The 20,283-nt window shown below is 41.8% G+C and overlaps 1 protein-coding gene across 3 annotated transcripts in view; it reads right to left on the minus strand.

The window, feature by feature from the left end:
- Window positions 1-782: 782 nt before the first annotated feature.
- Window positions 783-20,283, minus strand: part of dhrs7c (dehydrogenase/reductase 7C) — a 33,456-nt gene continuing 13,955 nt past the window's right edge. For 2 of the 3 annotated variants that reach the window (XM_033044486.1, XM_033044487.1), the window contains exons 3-7: window positions 14,311-14,423; window positions 13,182-13,392; window positions 9,262-9,354; window positions 7,500-7,655; window positions 1,208-3,661 (exon numbers count right to left, since the gene is read on the minus strand). In XM_033044486.1, coding sequence (XP_032900377.1) covers window positions 3,453-3,661; window positions 7,500-7,655; window positions 9,262-9,354; window positions 13,182-13,392; window positions 14,311-14,423 — 782 coding nt within the window. In that variant the 3' untranslated portion in view covers window positions 1,208-3,452. Of the gene's footprint in view, window positions 821-1,207; window positions 3,662-7,499; window positions 7,656-9,261; window positions 9,355-13,181; window positions 13,393-14,310; window positions 14,424-20,283 lie in introns of those variants that run through there. The other variant, XR_004415850.1, reaches the window with a different exon arrangement.

The raw sequence follows: 20,283 nt of genomic DNA on the forward strand, positions 1-20,283 counted from the left end.
TGCTTTATTAGTGATAGTGCCAAAGTTTGCAGAATAACATTGAGACATTGAGATTTCCTACACAAATTACATATATTTAGTCTTATATTAGACTGCATGCAAATCAGTTCATTACACATTGTGGATTGAAATCACAATTGGCAGAACTAATACATGAAAGCTAAGTCGGTTTCTCTTGTTTTTCTGGCTCCATTTTAAATGCTCGCAATACCCATTTATTTTAAGTGGTTTAAATCTTGCATTAAACTATCAGATGGAATTTCTGTAAGATGCCCTGTTTTGTTCTCTAATATCACTGCTTGGAATTTTGAAAAATGCATAATTAACTGCACTTATGACATGTTTTATGACTTTAAAACGGGGAAGGTGTTTTCTGACCTAATAGGAGACGTGATTTACTTCATGATGTGGAATGAAGCTCCTCAAATTCAGCTTCAATATTCAAACGATATTGTGTTGGCTTATCTCAGTTGGGGTGAAAGTATGCAATTACTCAACAGTGGACCAAAGGAAGCAAAATATTTAGTCATGATGCGAGTTGGAAAATGTATGTGCATGGGATACTGTCAAAAATTGCAGCAGATACACCCACGCCACCTTTAAAAGATGAATAGCCAGCTAGGTTCACTTCAGAACTACATATCGGTAGGAATCACCATCATCAGGAGGAATGAAGAAAATAGGGGTGCATGGGTGGTACAAAAAAATACTTTTTATAATTACATAGAAACATAGAAACATAGAAAATAGGTGCAGGAGTAAGCCATTCGGCCCTTCGAGCCTGTACCGCCATTCGATATGATCATGGCTGATCATCCAACTCAGTATCCCATCCCTGCCTTCTTTCCATACCCCCTGATCCCTTTAGCCACAAGGGCTACATCTAACTCCCTCTTAAATATAGCCAATGAACTGGCCTCAACTACCTTCTGTGGCAGAGAATTCCACAGATTCACCACTCTCTGTGTAAAAAATGATTTTCTCATCTCGGTCCTAAAAGACTTCCCTCTTATCCTTAAACTGTGACCCCTAGTTTAATTGCTAAATAACACATTTTGTGATATGATGTCACAATGACATTTGTATTGAGATTATTTTTACAAATATGAAGACAGGTGCCAAAATATAATGCCTTAAACAAATACCTGATAGAAACAGAGAAACAACAAGCATTAATACGGTGGTTATCAAGTCTGTGATTTTTTTAATTATTCATGTACATAGTCAGCAAAGCAGAAATGTTCTCTAACTCCTCAGCCATCTTCTACAATTGTTCTTCGGGTAAAGGTATTTACATGTTGTTCGATAGAGAATTTAGAGCTGTAGTCTTAGCCATGCAGCACAGTAACAGATACTTTGGCCCTACTCATCCTTGCCAACCAAGATGCCCACCATGCTACTCTCATTTGCCCGGTCTTGATAATTTTCCTTTGATCAATATATTTCCAAGTCAGGATGGTATGTGACAGAGGAGAGCTGACTGCAATTCCAGTTGCCTTGACAAGTAACTCGAATGAATTTTGTACGTGGGACCATAGCACTGTACCAAGTGAATGTTTCCTGCAGTGAATGGGTGCTAATCAGATGGGGTTAGGTTGCTTTAGGTTGCTTTATCCTAAATTGTTCTGATGTATCGGGTTGCTTTTGGAGCTGTAATAACACTGAAGTCACACTCCTTTCTTGACACAATGGAACAGCTTTGACAAGCCAGGAGGTGAACTGCTCACCATGGAATACCTAGCATTTAACCTTAGGGCCACAGCTTGCATGTGGCTGCTGCAGTGACTCTCATTATGTGTTGATGGTAGGGATTTGACAGGGATGGTATGGATGTTCATTGTCAAATATAGGAGGTTAGGTGTTCTTCTGGACAGATTATCTCTTGTATTTGGTCTTTAGAAGGGGTTGCTTCTTTATATGAGGGTGCAAATGGAATTGAACATTATGCAACTAACAGTGAACATCACCATTCTGAACTTAAGAGATAATACAGCTGATGATGGTTGGCCCAGACAAACTTCTACAGCAATGTTCTGAGACTCATACGATTGGTCTCGAACAACAATTACATGAAAACCATATGAAACAATACCAACTGCATTAAGATACATGTTTGTGGAAATGCTAAAGTGTGATAGCACATTATCCACACATGTATCATTCCACCTTGTCTCCCCCCACACCATTCCCCCACTCTTCTCTTCCCCCCTCTTCCCTTTCTCTTACTATCCCTTCCTCCAATATACATTTCACTCCTTCTCTATCTGATTCCATATTTGTATCCTTTTGCCTCCATTTCGTCTCCAGCCTTTGTTACCAACTACACCAATCTGCTTATCACCCCTCTTCACCTGAACCTGCCACACCATTGTCAGTTTTTGTCCCACCCCTTCCCTCACTTCTCTACCAGCTTTCTCCCCTCTACTGCATCAATCTGAAGAGGGTCACAACGCAAGACACTGTGTCCATTTCCTCCCACAGATGCTGCCTGGCCTGCTGAGTTCCTCCAGCACTTTGCTTTTTACCTTATTCGCATATGACAAAAGTAGCAAAATTCCTGGAGATTTCAGAACTCAAATATATTAGAGATCTGAGCAATAAAAACTTCTGTCTTTGCACTTTAGTCCATTCAGTGCACCTAAAACTCTTGTATATCCTTTATTACATTGTCAAACGGTTCGGTTTGAACATGGAAGGCCAGATTGACCTTCTGACCTACAAAGATTTATCAGTGCTGGTCTATCAGTCAACTTAAATATCACAGTGAATTATCCAATAGAATTGATTGAATGCAGCTTAACTCTCACTGGTGTTAGAATAAAAGTGAGACTATAGAAAATGCAAAGATCGAGCATAGTAGGTTTTTCAGCATTGCAAATCTACCCTACTGATTTGTTTCTCAATTCCACTATCTGTCTTTGCACCATTTCCCTTAATATCTTTGACTAAAATAAATCTGCCTAACTCCTGAAAGCTCCAACGTTGCAGCATTCACAATGTTGTCAGGTGAAGACACTTCCAGATTCCTGACACATTTAATATAGGAAGTATTTTCTGATTTTGCTCCTGGTTATTTTAGTTCTAATTATAAGATTGTGTCCCTTCTTCTTTATAATCCAACTAAAAGTTATAGATAATTTGTACTTTCCCCTACCAAATCCTTATGTTACTTTCAATACCTCAGTAAGATCATCCCTCAACTTCCTTATCTCAAGGGAATACAAACCAAATGTATCCAATTTGCCCTCATAACTTAATCCACCAAACCTCCATAATTTGTCAGAATAGAACACAGACGAAGAAAGGAGAAATGGGATAATGATTAGGTAAAAAGCAATTCTAAAAGCGAGTTAAGAGGTAAATAAGTCAGAAAATAATAAGCATAATACATGGGAGAGATAGCAGGAGAGAGGGAGAAGTAATTTCATAGAATAAGGCTTAAAAAAGGAAAGTTATTGTTCTTCCTCTGTAATGGGTTGGCTTGAGATTCCAGCAGCAACAATTGCAAAAAATATTTCAGGAAAAAATGTCCTTAAATAGACAAATGCCTTTGAAACAGGATTTCCAATAATCACTTCCTTGCTGCCTCTGTTCACTGTGTACAACACTTCCTCAGCTACTTCCACTGGGTGAACACCATACGCCAACTTCCTGAAGAAAACTAAGCAGCATAAAACAAATAAAGAAACAATTAATGTGTAGGAAGGAACTGCAGATGCTGGTTTAAACCGAAGATAGACACAAAAAGCTGGTGTAACTCAGCGGGACAGGCAGCATCTCGGGAGAGAAGGAATGGGTGACGTTTCAGGTCGAGACCCTTCTTCAGGCTGAGTCAGGGGATGGGGAGGAGGAGATACAGAAATAAGGAAGTGTAAGGTGTGAGAACGAAACATCAAAGTGGGTGGAGATCAACGAAAATGTAGAATAGATCATTGTTAGCTAGGAGAAGGTAACAACAAAGCAAACTGAGATAAAGTGTAATCAGGGACAGTCAGACCAGTCGGAGAACTGGAAAGGGAGAGACATGGAAAAAGAAGGAAAGCAAGGGTTACTTGAAGTTAGAAAAGCCAATATTCATACCACTGAGGTGTAAACTGCCCAAGCGAAATATGAGGTGCTGTTCCTCCAATTTGTGCTGGGCCTCACTCTGACAATGGAGGAGGCCCAGGGCAGAAAGGTCAGTGTGGAAATGGGAGGGGGAGTTCAAGTGTTCAGCAACCGGGAGATCAGGTAGGTTTAGGCGGACTGAGTGGTGTTCAATTAACAATCAATCAAAAAACAATTAACATCTCTTCCAATTTAATTTTCCCTCTTAGCCCCGTGCTTTATTTCAGTAGTTATTCTCAAATTATAGCCTTCATAAAAGCGATTTTTCATGTTTGTTTCATTCATTAAAAATTGAATTTTAAATAATGCAGTATAATTCATGGAAGAGCAAAGGATATTCTCAATCTCCTTGATCATATGCATGGAAAAAAAGGATTAATTCCTCAAAAAACACTATCTTGGGGTTATTCATAATAATTCCATTGTTAAATGTTCCACAAACTAAAATCTTGCCCATTTTTGCATGTCATTATTTTATTTTTAAGCAATTTCTTGAAATTGAAACATTTCTGTATATATCTCTGACAAATCACATGCAACTAAATAAATTCAAGTCTTACTACTGAGTTAGAAAGATTGGTCACTTAGTATTGCAATCCACAGCGACTGTTATGAATGGTTTGTAATTATTAAAAATACCACATTTCCCAAATTGAGAATTGCTTTGAATCCCAGGGTGTGACTGATTGCAGTATTAGCTCTGAGACTTTGCAAATCACAGTTTAAATGTGCAAATATTGTATCCTGCTTGCATCCAGTTAAGATGGAAGGGAAGGCAGTTCTGCATACGACCTGAACCATTATCTCAACTAAACACATCTGCAAACTTATGGAAGCCAGAGTCAGCACCCCGCATAAAATGTTGTACACCCCTCTGCTACTGGATCTTCGACTTCCTAACCCACAGACCACAATCATTGAGGGTGGGTGACAAATCATCCTCTACAATCATTCTCACACTGGTGCCCCACATAGATGCGTGCTCAACCCTCTACTATACTCCTTATACTCCCATGAATGTGCAGCCAAATTCCAGTCCAACATAATCTACAAGTTCGCAGACAACACCACTGTAGTGGGCCGATGTCAAACAATAACGAGACTGAGTATAAAAAGGAGATTGAGAATCTTGTAACTTGGTGCCAAGCCTCTCCCTCAATGTCAGCAAGATAAAGGAGATTGTGATGTCTTCAGGAAACGAAGCAGTACACACACCCCAATCTATACTGATGGCACCGAAGCAGAGATGGTCGAAAGCTTCAAGTTCCTAGGTTTTAAATATCACCAGCTACATCAAAGCTATGGCCAAGAAAGCACACCAATGCCTCTATTTCCTTAGAAGGCTGAGGAAGTTCGGCATGTACCTATTACCTAACAACCCTCACCAATTTCTACAGATGCACGCTAGAAAGCATCTTTTCGGGATGCATCACAGCCTGGTTTGGGAACATCCAAGACCGTAAGAAATTGCAGAGAGCTATAGACGTATCTCAGACCATTGCACAAACTAGCCTCCCTTCCATTGACTCCATCCACCCTTCACACTGTCTTAGAAAGCCCACCAGCATAATCAAGGACTAGCCTCACCTCAGTCACTCCCTCTTCTCCTCTCTCCCATCAAGCAAGAGGTACAAAGATCAAAAACGCACACCTCCAGATTCAGGAACAGTTTCTTCCCAGCTGTTAACAGGCAACTGAATGGTCATTTAATTCGGCAGAGTGCAGTCCTGAAGTAGACTGCTTTATTGCCCCAACAATGTTTTTAATTTTTCATGCCACAGTATTACATCCACCTCCAACAAAGTTCCCATGGGAGTGCAGCTAAACTTCAAAATTAATGAGATACTGTAAGTATATCATGTATATCAATTGTAATTCTATAACCCAATGTTGTACAGTGACAGGTCAGTAGCTACTAATACTGGAGCCCAGTGTTACACAATATTCTACCCCAATGTTATAAAGTGAATGTCCTGTTTTCACACTGGCATTATGCCATGACGCACCTGCACTTGGAGGCATTGCATCCCAATCTATAACACTGGCTTAATCCATGATTATCTGGGGGAAGTAACTGTTTCCATCAGCACCGTATCCCTGATTTAGTGGGTACAGGTTTGTACTCTATCTGCACACTATAATATACTTGTACCCAGTAACACACCAATATACGAAAAGTATTTTATCCCAGTGTGAAAGAATGATAGATCATACCCAGCAATATTGTACCTGTCTTATTCAATGAATGTGTTGTAAATAGCAATACTGTACTGCTAAAGAGTGAAAGATCTGAACCCTATTATAGTGTCACATAGTGGTATTCAGTGACAGTATTATTCCCATCTGTACCGTACCCGTGTTATAAAGGAACAAACTGGATGTAGGCAGTGATAGACCTGGGCCCATCATCTTATATCCCTAAGAATAGAGCTGAATATGGTTCAGGATTTGGGCACACGCCTTATCAGATCTCTGGTTCCAGGTTTCATTTGATCTCCAGTCCTACGCTCCAGACGAGGCCTGCTCCCTGGGTCTCTGGCCCCAGTTACCCAGCTTGAACAAGGGACACTGGCAATAGTCAAATGTTGAACATGAGCAGAGATAAATTCAGAATATAGTTTTGCAGTCAAGGAAGTGCCTCATATTGACAAGGCTGAATTAATAATAACAAAGAAAGCTCAGTCTGGAGTCACAATATTTTCCAACCTCCACAGCCACAGTATTGCTTCATGACAGGGAGGAAGGCTTCAAGGCTCACAATGAATTGCATAATAACATCACAGTAACTAATTTTAAGATGTTTGGTTTGGCCTGGAGATCCCTATCCCTGCCCTACAGCCTTCTCTATGTTATTACAATTAATTTGACGTGGCATATCAAAGTCACGAGACAGCTCATTTTCCTAATAGCAGAACTATTATGCAGAACTGTTGACAACCCTAACCTTGTCAATTACCTTTCCTTTCGATCTCTCCCTCATTCCCTGTATCTGAAAATTGACATCATCTCTCACTATTCCCAACTCTAATGAGAGGTCATCGATCCAAATGCTACCTCCATTTGCCTTGCTGCTGATACTGCCTGAACTTTTTGTACATTTCCACATTTTCTTCTTTTATTTCACTTTCTAGCATTTGTGGCATTTTGCATTTGTAAAATTTCTTGCTCCTTGAAATACCAAAGCGAAATTATTTTAAAAATTAACTCAATTGCTCTGCGAAGGTAAAATTCCTAGCAAAATGAATTGGTCTTAACTGTCTGAAGTCTCAGGCTCAGTCACACCTGTGGATGCAGGATCTATTTCAATGCAAGGAATTTTCTTGCAGATAGATTTATTTCCCCCCTTTTTTTTTAATCTCCTGATCCAAGTGAATAATTATGATGGTTCTTACATTTCCAAATGGATGCCTCCCAATTCCCAGCTTCTGGCATTTGATGATAAGAACGGATGAATGTTGGGCTCACAGTGTTGACAGTAATGCCATATTCTGCAAATTCAGCCCGGAGGCAATCAAAAAAAGCTTGCAGTGCATGCTTTGAAGCAGCATCTTGAAAGAGATATAAAACATTGTCAGAATATTCTAAACTACAGCAAGATTTTAATAACTGTTCGAAATGGCAGAAATACTTCTTCCTCATTAATAATCAGTACGGGAGCACCTCAAGGCTGCGTGCTCAGCCCCCCTGCTCTACTCACTCTATACTCATGACTGTGTAGCCGGACACAGTGCGAACTCCATCTTCAACTTCGCCGACGACACCACCATTGTTAGATGAATTATAGATGGTGATCAGTCAGAGTATAGAAGTGAGATTGACCGATTGACCAAATGGTGCCAGCACAACAACCTGGCTCTCAATGTCAGTAAAACCAATGAACTGATTGTGGACTTTGGAAGAGGAAAGATGAGGACGCACAATCCTGTTTATTATGGTGGAGAGAGTCAAAAACTTCAAATTCCTGGGCGTGCATCTTTCCGAAGATCTTTCCTGGACCCAGCACACTGATGCAATTATGAATAAAGTACATCAATGCCTCTACTTCCTGAGAAGATTACAGAGATTTGGTATGTCAGAGAGGATTCTCTTGAACTTCTACAGGTGTACAGTAGAGAGCACATTGACTGGTTACATCATGGCCTGGTTCAGCAACTTGAACGCTCGGGAGCGGAAAAGACTGCAAATGGTTGTGACACTGCCCAGTCCATCACCGGCTCTGACCTCCCCACCATCTAAGGGATTTATCGGAGTCGCTGCTTCAAAAAGGCAGCCAGCATCATCAGACCCACACCATCCTGGCCACACACTCATTTCACCCCTGCCATCGGGAAGAAGGTACAGGAGCCTGAAAACTGTAACGTCCAGGTTCAGGAACAGCTTCTCCCCCACAGCCATCAGGCTATTAAACACAACAACCTCAAATAAGCTCTGAACTTCAATAGACATTATCATTATCATTATTATTATTATTATTGCACTACTATTGTTTATTTTTTGAGTATGGATGTGTATGTACTGTATATACGTATATATATATGTGTGTGTGTGTGTGTGTGTGTGTGTGTGTGTGTGTGTGTGTGTGTGTGTGTGTGTGTGTGTGTGTGTGTGTGTGTGTGTACACGTACTTGTGGGTATGTGTATATATACTTCTCTCTCTTTTATCATATTATTTTCAGTGTACTATGTTTACTTATTCTGTTGTGCTGCAGCAAGTAAGAATTTCATTGTTGTATCTGGGACTCATGACAATAAAACACTCTTGACTTGACAATTTTTAAGAAAGCACAATTGATCATTCATTATTTTTATCATATTAGCTTGGTTGAAATGCAGTGAAAGATTGTGTTAGCATGTAATACTGAATTATCCTATTAAAATACAACTCGAGGTTGTTATGTTAAACCTTAGTTAAGAACAAACTGCAGGTTATTCAGTCATTACATTTTCCACAGTGTCTAACGTCAAATTCCTGTATGAGCAGTAAGGTAAAGAATGGATGTGTTTCAACTCAGTGTTACTGAACCACAGGTCAGAAGAATGCTCCATGTTTTGCATGCAGTTAGTGTGATGTCTTACGCATGATATTTGCATGCACTGATATTTCCTTTTTATTTTATTAATGAACATACTGAGCAAATTCTGTGTAAATCTTACAGGCTGCACGGAATGGAAGTCCTAATTTTCCTTGGATACTGTTGACCAGCACAATTTGACCATTATGTCTAGCGATCATCGGTGGAAGAAGCTCTGTGAAGAAGAAGAGATGCTGTTCAACGACTAAAACAATCTGTGTCGAACTTATTGTAAATCCATATGTCTCTCGTGACATTGTCCACAAATGAAATGTTAAACATTACATCAATATGATTGAATTGACTCCTTTCAAATCCCGTTCCTTCAGGACTATAACATAATGGAATTACCTCATCTTATCTCACAATTATCCTTATTCTATTGCGGGGTTGTGTAGTCTGATCCTCCTACCATTATCTTCTTATGGTCTCTGTGATATTCCTGTTGTGGCGGCTCCCAAGAGTCGGGCCATTCCACCATCGAACCCTTCGGCACTAGTCCGGGGGCGGCCCTTAGCTACAGGGATAAAGGGCAGGTGTTTAGGTGCGATCTTTCTCTTGCAGACCCGACTGGTCAAGAGAACAACACCTAATAAAAGTCCTCCCGAAATACCTGGCTCCTCGCCTTCATTTCGGGCTTATCACTGCGCTACATTGGTGACCTCGATGCTCCATTGGTGTCATAATGAAGTCAAAGGACAGAGCCGCCCGGTCGTCCGCCTCACAGGCCGACCGGGCCCTGTCTCTCGACGCGGTCTCTGTTAAACTACCTACGTTCTGGACCGCCCGGTCTCGCGTCTGGTTTCAGCAGGCGGAGGCCCAATTCCAGCTGCGGGGCATTACAGCGGACGACACCCGCTACTTCTACCTGGTGGGGGCCCTCGACTAGGACACGGCCGGAGCGGTCACTCAGTTCTTCGAAGAGCCCCCCGGCGGCCGAGAAATACCTCGGCCTTAAGGAGCTCCTGCTCCAGGTTTACGGGCTCAGCCGGATCCTTCACATGGAGGGCCTAGATGACTGATGACCATCAAGCCTCCTTAACGATATGGTCGCGCTCCTGGATGGGCACACGCCGTTCCTCCTGTTTGAGTACACGTACCTGCATCTGCTGCCGGCCTACATCCGCCTGCAGCTCACTGACGACTCGTTCACTGACGCGCTGTGGATGGCGCACCGGGATGATGTCAGCGCGCTGGCTGTCACTCCGGCAGCACCCGATTCCCTCCAGTTGGGTGAGGGAGCCGTGGAGGGAGTGACAGCTGTGCTCCGGAGGCCTGTGTGATCGCCCCCCGTGGCCGTGGCGGATACCGCACCTGCAGTCCCACATCAGCAGGCTCCAAGCGCCACCGGCAGGAGGCACTGGTGCTATTACCACCAATGCTGGGGTGTTGCAGCACGACAATGCTGCCAGCCGTGCATGTTCCCGGGAAATGCCGGTGCCGGCTGCCAATAGTCCCCGCGGCTGCCAGCCAGATTCACCGTCTCTTCGCCTGGGATCGGCACACCGGGAGTTGCTTCCTCGTGGATACCGGGTCAGAACTGCGCATCCTGCTCCCTTCGCTGGCGGACATTCGTTCCGGTAAGCGGGGTACCATCCTCACCATGGCGAATGGCAGCCCCATCCGTACGTATGGGGTTCGCACGGTCCCGATCGTTTTTGGCTCCTGTCATTTCTCGTGGCAGTTTACCATCGCCGATGTCACCCAGCCGTTGCTCGGTGCCGAATTCCTCCGGGTTCACTCCCTCCTGGTGGATGTCAGGCGGCAGCGCTTGTTCACGCCGCAACGATGGAACCAATCACACTGCATCTGAGTGAGCCGATTGCACGCCCCCTGTCGTCCGTGGATTCCTGTTTTGCTCATGTCTTGACCGCGTTCCCGGACATCCTGGCCCCACAGTTCCGGTCACCAACTCCCGAGCACGGGGTGGTGCATTTCATACCAACTACCAGCCCAACCTTCCACGCACGAGCACGCTGACTGCCACCTGATAAGCTACGTCTGGCATGGTAGGAGTTCCGCTCGATGGAGTCCTTGGGGATCGTCCGCCCTTCGAACGTGGCGCCAGAGGGTTTTCGACGTGATCCATGGGCTGGCTCACCCATCCATCCGGGCGACAACGGCACTTGTGGTTGCTCAGTCCATGTGGCACGGTCTGCGCAAGCAGGTTGGCCAATGGGCCCGCACCTGCATTCTGTGCCAGACGGCAAAAATCCAGCGCCATGTCCGGACCCCCCTCCAGGAGTTCAGTCTATCACACCGGCGGTTCGACCACCCCCACGTGGACATTGTGGGGCCTCTCCCGTCGTCCCGGGGCATCGCCCACCCCCTCAATTGTGGACCACTTCACACGGTTGCCGGAGGCCATATCGCTGGCCGATACTTCGACAACTACGTGCGCTCGTGCGCTGGACTGCTCGCTTTGGGTGCCGGTGGACATCTCCTCAGACCACAGTTCACCTCTGAGCTGTGGTCGGCCATGGCTCACCTGTTGGGTGTGCGGCTGCATTACACCACACCGCAGGCAAACAGCCTGGTGGAGAGGTTCCACCTCAAGGCAGCGCTGAAGGCGCGACTCTCTGGCCCGGACTGGATGGACGAACTGCCGTGGGTCTTGCTGGGCATCGGAACTGCGCATAAGGAGAACTTGGCCTCATCCTCAGCGGAGCTCGTTTATGGGTCGCCACTCACGGTGCCCAGGGAGTTTCTGCTGTCAGCACCGGGGCAGCAGGGAACGCCCTCATCCACCCTACAGCGCCTTCATGAGCGAGTTGGCAGGCTCGCACCCGTGCCGACGTCCCGCCATGGGACATTCCACCCGCATGTGCCATCAGCCCTCCGGGACTGCCCTATGTTTTCCTGTGCCATGACGCCCACCGGACGCCGCTCCAGAGGCCGTATGAGGGCCCATTCTGAGTGCTGGAGCACGGACAGGCCACCTTTGTGGACATGGGGGTGCTGGAGCGTGGACATGGGGGTGCCGGCCGGATGTCGTGTCGATTGACCGGTTAAAGGCGGCACATTTGGACATTGACCAGCCGGTGCTGGTTGCCCAGCCTCGGCCGTGAGGTCACCCCTCTTCGCGGCTCCCTCCACCTGTGCCTCCGCCGGCCCCTCTGTCGGCCGACTTCCGTACGCGGTCCGGTCGGGTTGTACCCCGTTTCGTGCCTCCTGTTCTGGGGGGGGGGGGGGGTTCTGTGGTGGCTCCCAAGGGTTGGGTCATTACACTGTCGAACCCCTCGGCACGAGAATGGACTAGTCCCGGGATGGGGATAAAGGGCAGGGGTTTAGGCGCAATCTTTCTCTTGCAGACCCTACTGAACAAGAGAACCACACCTAATAAAAGTCCTCCCGAAATACCTGACTTCTCGCCTTCATTTCGGGCTTATCGCCGCGCTACACTGTGAATAATTCTCATTTCATACTCAAGATATCAATCGGAGTAATTAATTTCATATTTTCTACATCCTGGGTAATCAATACCATCTCACATATACATTATCTGTTCTGTCCAGTACCCTGTGTATTTATTCAACAGCCTGTAGTCATGAATGTTGTATTGATTACTATTTTCAGGGTTTAAACCAAGTTGATTACATTTCTAACTGCTGAAAAGCAGTTGGGAACTTCATTTCTAACTCATTTGGCATTCAGGTAAATACACCTTTAAACTAAACTACATCTCTAAACTAAAATAAACTAAAATTAAGTTCTAGGAACTTAATTACTATGTACAAGCCCATTTGTTGACCAAAAGCTTCCCTGGTTGGAGTTATTTCATTTCCAGTTTTATCTCTGCCCTCCACCTTCCCCGTTCATTTAATTATCTGCCCCAATATTCCATGCATGTCTCTGGGTTCCATATGTTTATTTTAAATTCAATTTGATTCTTGAGGAAATTAAACATTGTGGATTTGATAGCACAATTAAATATTATTTTCACCATGTAAGAAAATGTTGTTTTATCATCTCACTGGCACTAAGGTTAATGCAACAGGATACCTTTGGTTAGAGAAATGGGTCCAAAATAATTAGCATCCATTATCTTCTTGTCCAATTCCAAAGGGACATTGAGGGCACCTCCTTTAACTTTCAGACTGCTGTTGTTAATGAGCACATCCACACACCCAAATGATTCAAGGATTTCCTTGGCTTTCTCAGGGATGCTCTCTGTGTCACTTAGATCCAAAAGCACTATCTTTGGACTGAATGTCTACAAAACAAAAAATCACCAATTAGTTCTTCTTGTATTGCAGCTGCATTCAAGATCCCAATAAAGAGTTTCTACACTTTGATAAAAATTGATTAAATGAAAAAAATATCACGAAATACAAAACAAGTAAATTTACTTTTATTCCATATAAAAATCTTGTCGCATACGAGTGCAGCTGACCGCCATGTTAGTGCAGTTACATTTGGTAAATATATTTTTACTGACATATTTTAAATAATTATTTTCTCCTCCGGCTTTATTTGCAGGCAGGCAGAGATGCTGATCAGGGAATCTGTGACTTTCCACAAATTGGCGATACAGTGTAATAAATACATGTTAAAATTGCACGTGAAATTCTATCACCATGAAATTCCCCTCAGCACATAACATCTAAGCGAGGACATCTTTTTTTTCCATGACTGCTGGTCAAAATCCAAGAAATTGCTAACTAACAGTACACTAGGATTACAGTTGCCATGCAGACTGCACAGATTCACGAAGAATGCTCTTATTTGATGCACTTCAAGTAAGTAGTAAATGCTGGCATTCTCTAAATATTTATTTAAAGTAGTTTCTCACCTGTGTATAAATAGTACCCAGAAATGTGGTACAAGTTTGTTACATCAACATAGTTTCCTTGAATTTTATACCCTGCAAATATCTGGCTCTATATACTGCATTCTTCACAACATATTGATATGTATTTATTTTGTTCCCTTTTTTATCTGTGATAGTGTCCTGCTAATCAGTTTTGCCTTTCACCTCGGTTTTTTTCTTTTTAAATAAATTTGAAATGACAGTGCGCCACGTTTGTATCTAAATATAATCTAGTTTCTTGTAGTTCCACCAGCATTTTGCGTTTTGCTGTTTGAAATCAATGCTGTAATTGTCAGGAAGACAGATGTGGACAATACTCACCTGGCTCGGGTCTGCAACATCAAGTAGGGCCTCTTGCAGGGCTTCTAACTTATCCCAGTCATTGCCACACAAGACCACACGGCCTCCTCCACTGTGAAATACTCTGGAGCATTCTGTTGAGTGTTAAAAAGCAAAGGACTGATACAAAGTAAATTTTTATTTTAATCCAATGTAAATGTTGGTTTCTAATTTTGGAGGCTCTGACAACCTGAAACATTTGTATACGTTGGGTATGCAAGCAGATAATGTCACTGTGCCTAGTCACATGTGACAATAAAGTATTCCATTCCATTCCATTAATTGTTTCTCTTCCAAAGATGCCGTCTGAGCTGCTGTGTATTTTCAGTGTTGTTTGTTTTAGTTGAATCCTTGTTGGTACCTATTCTGTACCTGGGTAACAGTAGGTCAGATCCTATGACATCAGCCTTGTCTCATTATTAGCAGACTCATCTTTAAATCAAAGGTTATAGGTTCAAGTCCCACGATAGAGATTTCCATGGCGTCGTAAAGAGTCTACGTGACAAAATAGCTCATTTGGCTGGCTTCTCTGATATTTGCTGCTATTTATGCTCCACAAAAGCTTCTTCATCTATCCATAACTATATCTTTTTTTCCTTTCTTTTTCATACACCTACCCAGCTTCCACTTAAATGCATCAACATTATTCACTTTTACTCTACCTAATAATCTTTTATTTTAAGCAACATTTGAATCAAAACATTTCCTCCAAATTTATTGATGGTTAATTTATGTGTGTTTATTTTTTTGCCTTCTTCAAAGGCAGAAACATCTCATTTATACCTACACTATCGAACACTTCACTGGTTTTATATGCTTGTATCAGGTCACCCTGAACCTCCCTGTTAAAAAAACCTGCTGAAATTCTATTGAAATACATGACTATTTTACACTTTAGTTTTGGTATCGTCCGCCTAAATCTTTTTTTTTTCACAATTCCCATTGTCTCTATGTCCAGAACTCCAAACTAGTGTATTTACGTACACAATCTATGTTGTCACACCATTGAAGGACTGGTGAACCTGCTATCTTTCAAGTGAGATCCTTCAAGGCCTTTCTGCAAGTGAACTTAAAAGAGTTTTCAGCGCAATTTCTCACTCTGGAAACCTACACATTTTTATTACTTTCCTTCAAACATCTGTCTACTCCCTCGATTTGTGAACCATTGGTTCAATCATTAAAATTACTTGCAAATTGTTTGTCACTAGTATGTGTAGGATAGTATTAATGTGTGGGAATCGTTGGTCTGCATGGACCCGGTGGGCCAAAGGGCCTGTTTCTCTAAACTAAACTAATTATGTTTCTTAACTATTTGCTTGTAGACATGCTTACTGTGTACTCAACCTTTTGATGTACCTCATCAATTTAGGTCCCAACATTAGATACATAAAAGCAAACAATAATGTAGGACTACGGCATCCTTTATTCATAGAACATCACACGTTGGTTGCCATGAGCAGGAAAAGAGGACTGTGTATCCAAATATAGGCTTTACAACTGTCCAACAGGCTGTTTGATCAACCCTATATATAGTTTTAAACCATTTATGCTGATGAAAAACTGCCTGGCTGACACAGATATCAACTGTCAGTGTTCCAAGGGTGTTCTCGTGCTTTTTTAATACGTAGATGTATAAGTAACAGACATGAACTAAATTGGCAAATCTGGGAGAGAATTTTGTCTTTATCCAAAGGACTAAATACATGCAATACTGTCATCCATTCTCAATATTCAGTTCCACTGAGTTCAATGAGGTTGCAAGTGAGAAGGTGAGTAAAACCACCATGTGACGTTCCCAAAGTGTTTAGTGCCAATGACCAAAAATAATTTCACCCCCCACGAGTTCAAGTTTTTTTTAAAGCTACTGTATGGCATTAGTTCAAACCTTGGGACCATCATAATGAACAATTTTGGCATTCAATCTTGGTATTCAATCTTGTGAATCCTGGAGCTATAATTAGCAATGTTACAAAATTTTGAGATTTAAAAAATCAAGTCTGTAATTTATCCCATCAGATAAAGCATAAAAATAAGTTTAATTTGACACCTAATTCACTTTCATATCTCAAGTATTTAAAAAGTTATGGCCATTTTCATACTCGGAAATGAGCATCTTGTTCCCTATTGATTTTCTATGGACATAACAAAAAAGTTGTGATCGTGAACAGTCAAAAGCCCATAACTTTCTTAAAAATTAAGAGAACTGAATGAAATTTTCAGTTATCATAGATTGAAGCATTCTGAAACAAATATAAAATAATCTTACTTGGATGACCTGAAATTAAAGCATATAATTAGTTAGTTACCTAATTGTAGCTAATTTCAGACTTCAATTACTAGATCTAAACATCTATCCATTTCTTAATAAATTATTAACATTTTTAAATAGCCTAAATGTCCAAATAATATTCACAAATAATTCACAATAAAACATGATTTTTAAATCTCATTTACATTAATTTATAGACCAAATGGAAGGAATTCAGTGTTCAATTGCTGTAAATAAATGCCCATTTAAATCAGCTTTCTAGTAGGATCCTGTGGAACGCGCTGGTTTAGAACGTTCACATTGCGGTAGATTTGTGCCCCAAATGCCCAGAAAAATACTGCGCGATATAATGGGCCCAAATTGAGCTACTCGCAATATTAAATTTTGTATAAAGGGATCTTTAGAAGCCCTTTTTAATGTAAAAATATACAACCTAACTTCTGCTATTTGCTTTATGAGACTCTGCGGTTGCTGACGGTCGCGGGTTTAGAGATTGATTTTTAAACTACTATAACTATTATACGAGGCCTTTAAACCTAATAATAGCCTTTGCGACGGGGTCTTCCAGCGATTTTTCGTTAATAATTAACTAGGCTGAACATCTTCGATTTGAACAGCCTAGAGAAAATCGCGTTTTAAACCCGCCCCCTCTAAACGGCGCCAAAATCGCGCACACGGGCAGCGGCAGATTTTCAAAGACGCTTCAGGTAGGCTTTGCAACATACCTACTATAATCAGGCTTTTAAGATGATCTGTATGAAAGATTAAAGATTTTATAGAAACATAAAATTCTTAAGGGATTGGACAGGCTAAATGCAGGAAAAATGTTCTCGATGTTGGGGGAGTCCAGAACCAAGGGTCACAGTTCAAGAATAAGGGTGAGGCCATTTAGGACTGAGATGAGGAAATACTTTTTCACCCAGAGAGTTGTGATTCTGAGGAATTCTCTGCCACAGAGGCCAATTCGCTGGATGTTTTCAAGAGAGTTAGGTGTAGCTCTTAAGGCTAATGGAATCAAGGGATATGGGGAGAAAGCAGGGACGGGCTACTGATTTTGGATGATCAACCATGATCATATTGAATGACGGTGCTAGCTCAAAGGGCCAAATGGCCTACTCCTGCATTTATTTTCTATGTTTCTATGTTTCTATGAAGAGGTTCAAGGTAAAAACCACACAAAACAAAATTGGTCTGCCAAATCTACAGACCCTGGAATGTTTAAGATAAGGGAAAATTAGCAAGCATATATCAGATACTGAGAACTTAATAAACTGGCAAGCCTGAAGGTATATTACGGGTAGGGTTTTGAATATATTTTTACTCATAGGATGCACAAAATAAGGGGCTGATGTTGATATTGTAATTAAGGACATTGAGTGTGAAATGTTCATTAGAGTAACTTCAGTAAAAAAGGATGCATTAAGGGGTTTGAAATCTTTGAATATTGATAATTTGCCAGGCCCAGAATAAATAATTCTCAGGTTGTTAAGAGAAGCAAAGGAAGAAAGTCAAAGAGGATCTGACTACAATTTTTCAATCATCTCTAGCTATTCATAGGAAGTGATTTCATAGGTACAGAGGTCTGATAATGTAAAACCATTGTATGAAAAGGCATTGTATGAAAAATGTGAGCCTGCCTATGAAAAGGGAGGCAGGCTCACACCAAATAATTACAGGCCAATTTGTTTTACTTTGATGGAGTACAAATTATTGAAATCCACTCAAGCGAACACTTTAAAAAATTGATTTTTTTAAAGGCATAAGGTAATCAGAGACAATTGAGATGGATTTGCTCAGAGAATACCTGTACTTTGTCTGACCAATAAGTGAATTTAAAACAAGTAACTGGAATGGTCCTGCAAGATTATTGTATAAATAAAATGGTAAAAGCAGAAAATTATGGAAATATTCTTATTGTAAAGAATAATCAATATAATCTACAGGCCGATTTAGTCAAAAATTTAACTCTATTTCTCTCTCCACAGTTGTTTCCTGTTCTGTTGCACACCCCCCGTGTTTTCTGACTATTTCAGATTTCCCTCATCTACCGTTTCAAAATATTTAATGCATATGACCATAATGGCAGTAGGGACTATCTATTAATGACATGGCATTTGGCCGCAATCTGTGCTCACAAGGGCTATCTGCATTTACCAAATGGCCTGATATCCAATACAGTCGGGGAAAATAGACTACTGGTGGGCTTAACTCACTAATTGCGCTGCAGAACTCAACAGAGCAGGTCGTAACATGCATGGTGTTTTATTGTCCATTGCACAAATTCGCCAACACGTGTTCAACCCTCATCTCCAACTTTAAAACTAACCACTGAAAAGGTGGAGCAAAGGAATTAGAAGAAAGGAGGGGTCTCTCTGGGTTGTCCACAACCACCAAATCCAAACAGCAGGTAAATGCCCATCTTTGGAAGCCGGTTGAATTGGTGGCATGGACTGACATACAAATGAAGGAATAAAGTCTGAGAGAGAGAGAGATGGACAGGGAGGATTAATCAAATGAATAGGTTTACCAACATCCTATCTTGGATTCTCCTCAACACAACTTTAAAGGGAAATTAGCTGTCCAGTACAATTAAAATATGGAATGCCATTTTTCTATTCAATTTTTCTGAACTGCACATATCAAGTCCTGGGATGGTCTCAAACAGAATGATTCCAGGACAACACGGCATAGAAATTCATTTGTATAAATCCAAAACAATTTTCCAACCAACACAAAATTGGTTTAATGACTAACTTTCTGAATATCTTACATCCATCAAGAAATGTATCCCCTATTTTTTTGCTGAACATTTTATTTGCCTTCATACCTTTATTCAAACATAAAACTCCCAAATTAAAGTCAGTGTTTAAGCAACCCAAAAGTTTATCTGCAGTAAGCTTTACAAACTCCTACATCTGAAACTAAACTGTTCCTATATGCTCGCAGAGAAGACAGGATTTGCTCATTCTGTTGCCGTTGCATCAGATTCGTGATTAGTACGGGTGTCAGAGGTTATGAGAAGACAGGAGAATGGGGTTAGGAGGGAGAGGCAGATCAATCATGATTGAGTTGGAGAGTAGACTTTATGGGCCGTATGGCCTAATTCTACACCTATCACTTATGATCTTATGAACACATTCTTTGTCCTTGAGATTTGTGCCTTCTTCAACCACAAATGCAACTTTACACCTTGATTGCCCTGGAAATCAGAGTCCATCACTTAATGTTCACAACCTAGGGATAGTCCCAGCATACCATGGTGTTCTCCACCACATCTCATAAAATACTGTTGACTGCTACATTAGGGCAGCCACTCTTATTCCAGTTAATTTGTCCCACGTGTCACATGGGCCTTTTTTGCAATCAAGATTCATAGAACATAGAACGGTACAGCACAAGAGCAGGCCCTTCGGCCCACAATGTATATGCCAAACATGATGTTAAGACCGTGACACAACCCACATCCCTCCATTGCCTGCATATCCACATACAAAAGTCTTTTAGATGCCACTAACGTATCTGTTTAAACCACTACCCCTCCAGTGCGTTCAAGGCACTCACCACCCTTTGTATTAAACATTTGCCCTGCACATCTCCTTTAAACTTTGCACCTCTCACCATAATGCTATGCCCTCTAGTATTTGATTTTTTCATCCTGGGAAAAAGATTCTGACTCTCTACCCTGT

Source organism: Amblyraja radiata, chromosome 26 (assembly GCF_010909765.2).
Source record: "Amblyraja radiata isolate CabotCenter1 chromosome 26, sAmbRad1.1.pri, whole genome shotgun sequence".
In the NCBI taxonomy this organism is placed as follows: domain Eukaryota; kingdom Metazoa; phylum Chordata; class Chondrichthyes; order Rajiformes; family Rajidae; genus Amblyraja; species Amblyraja radiata.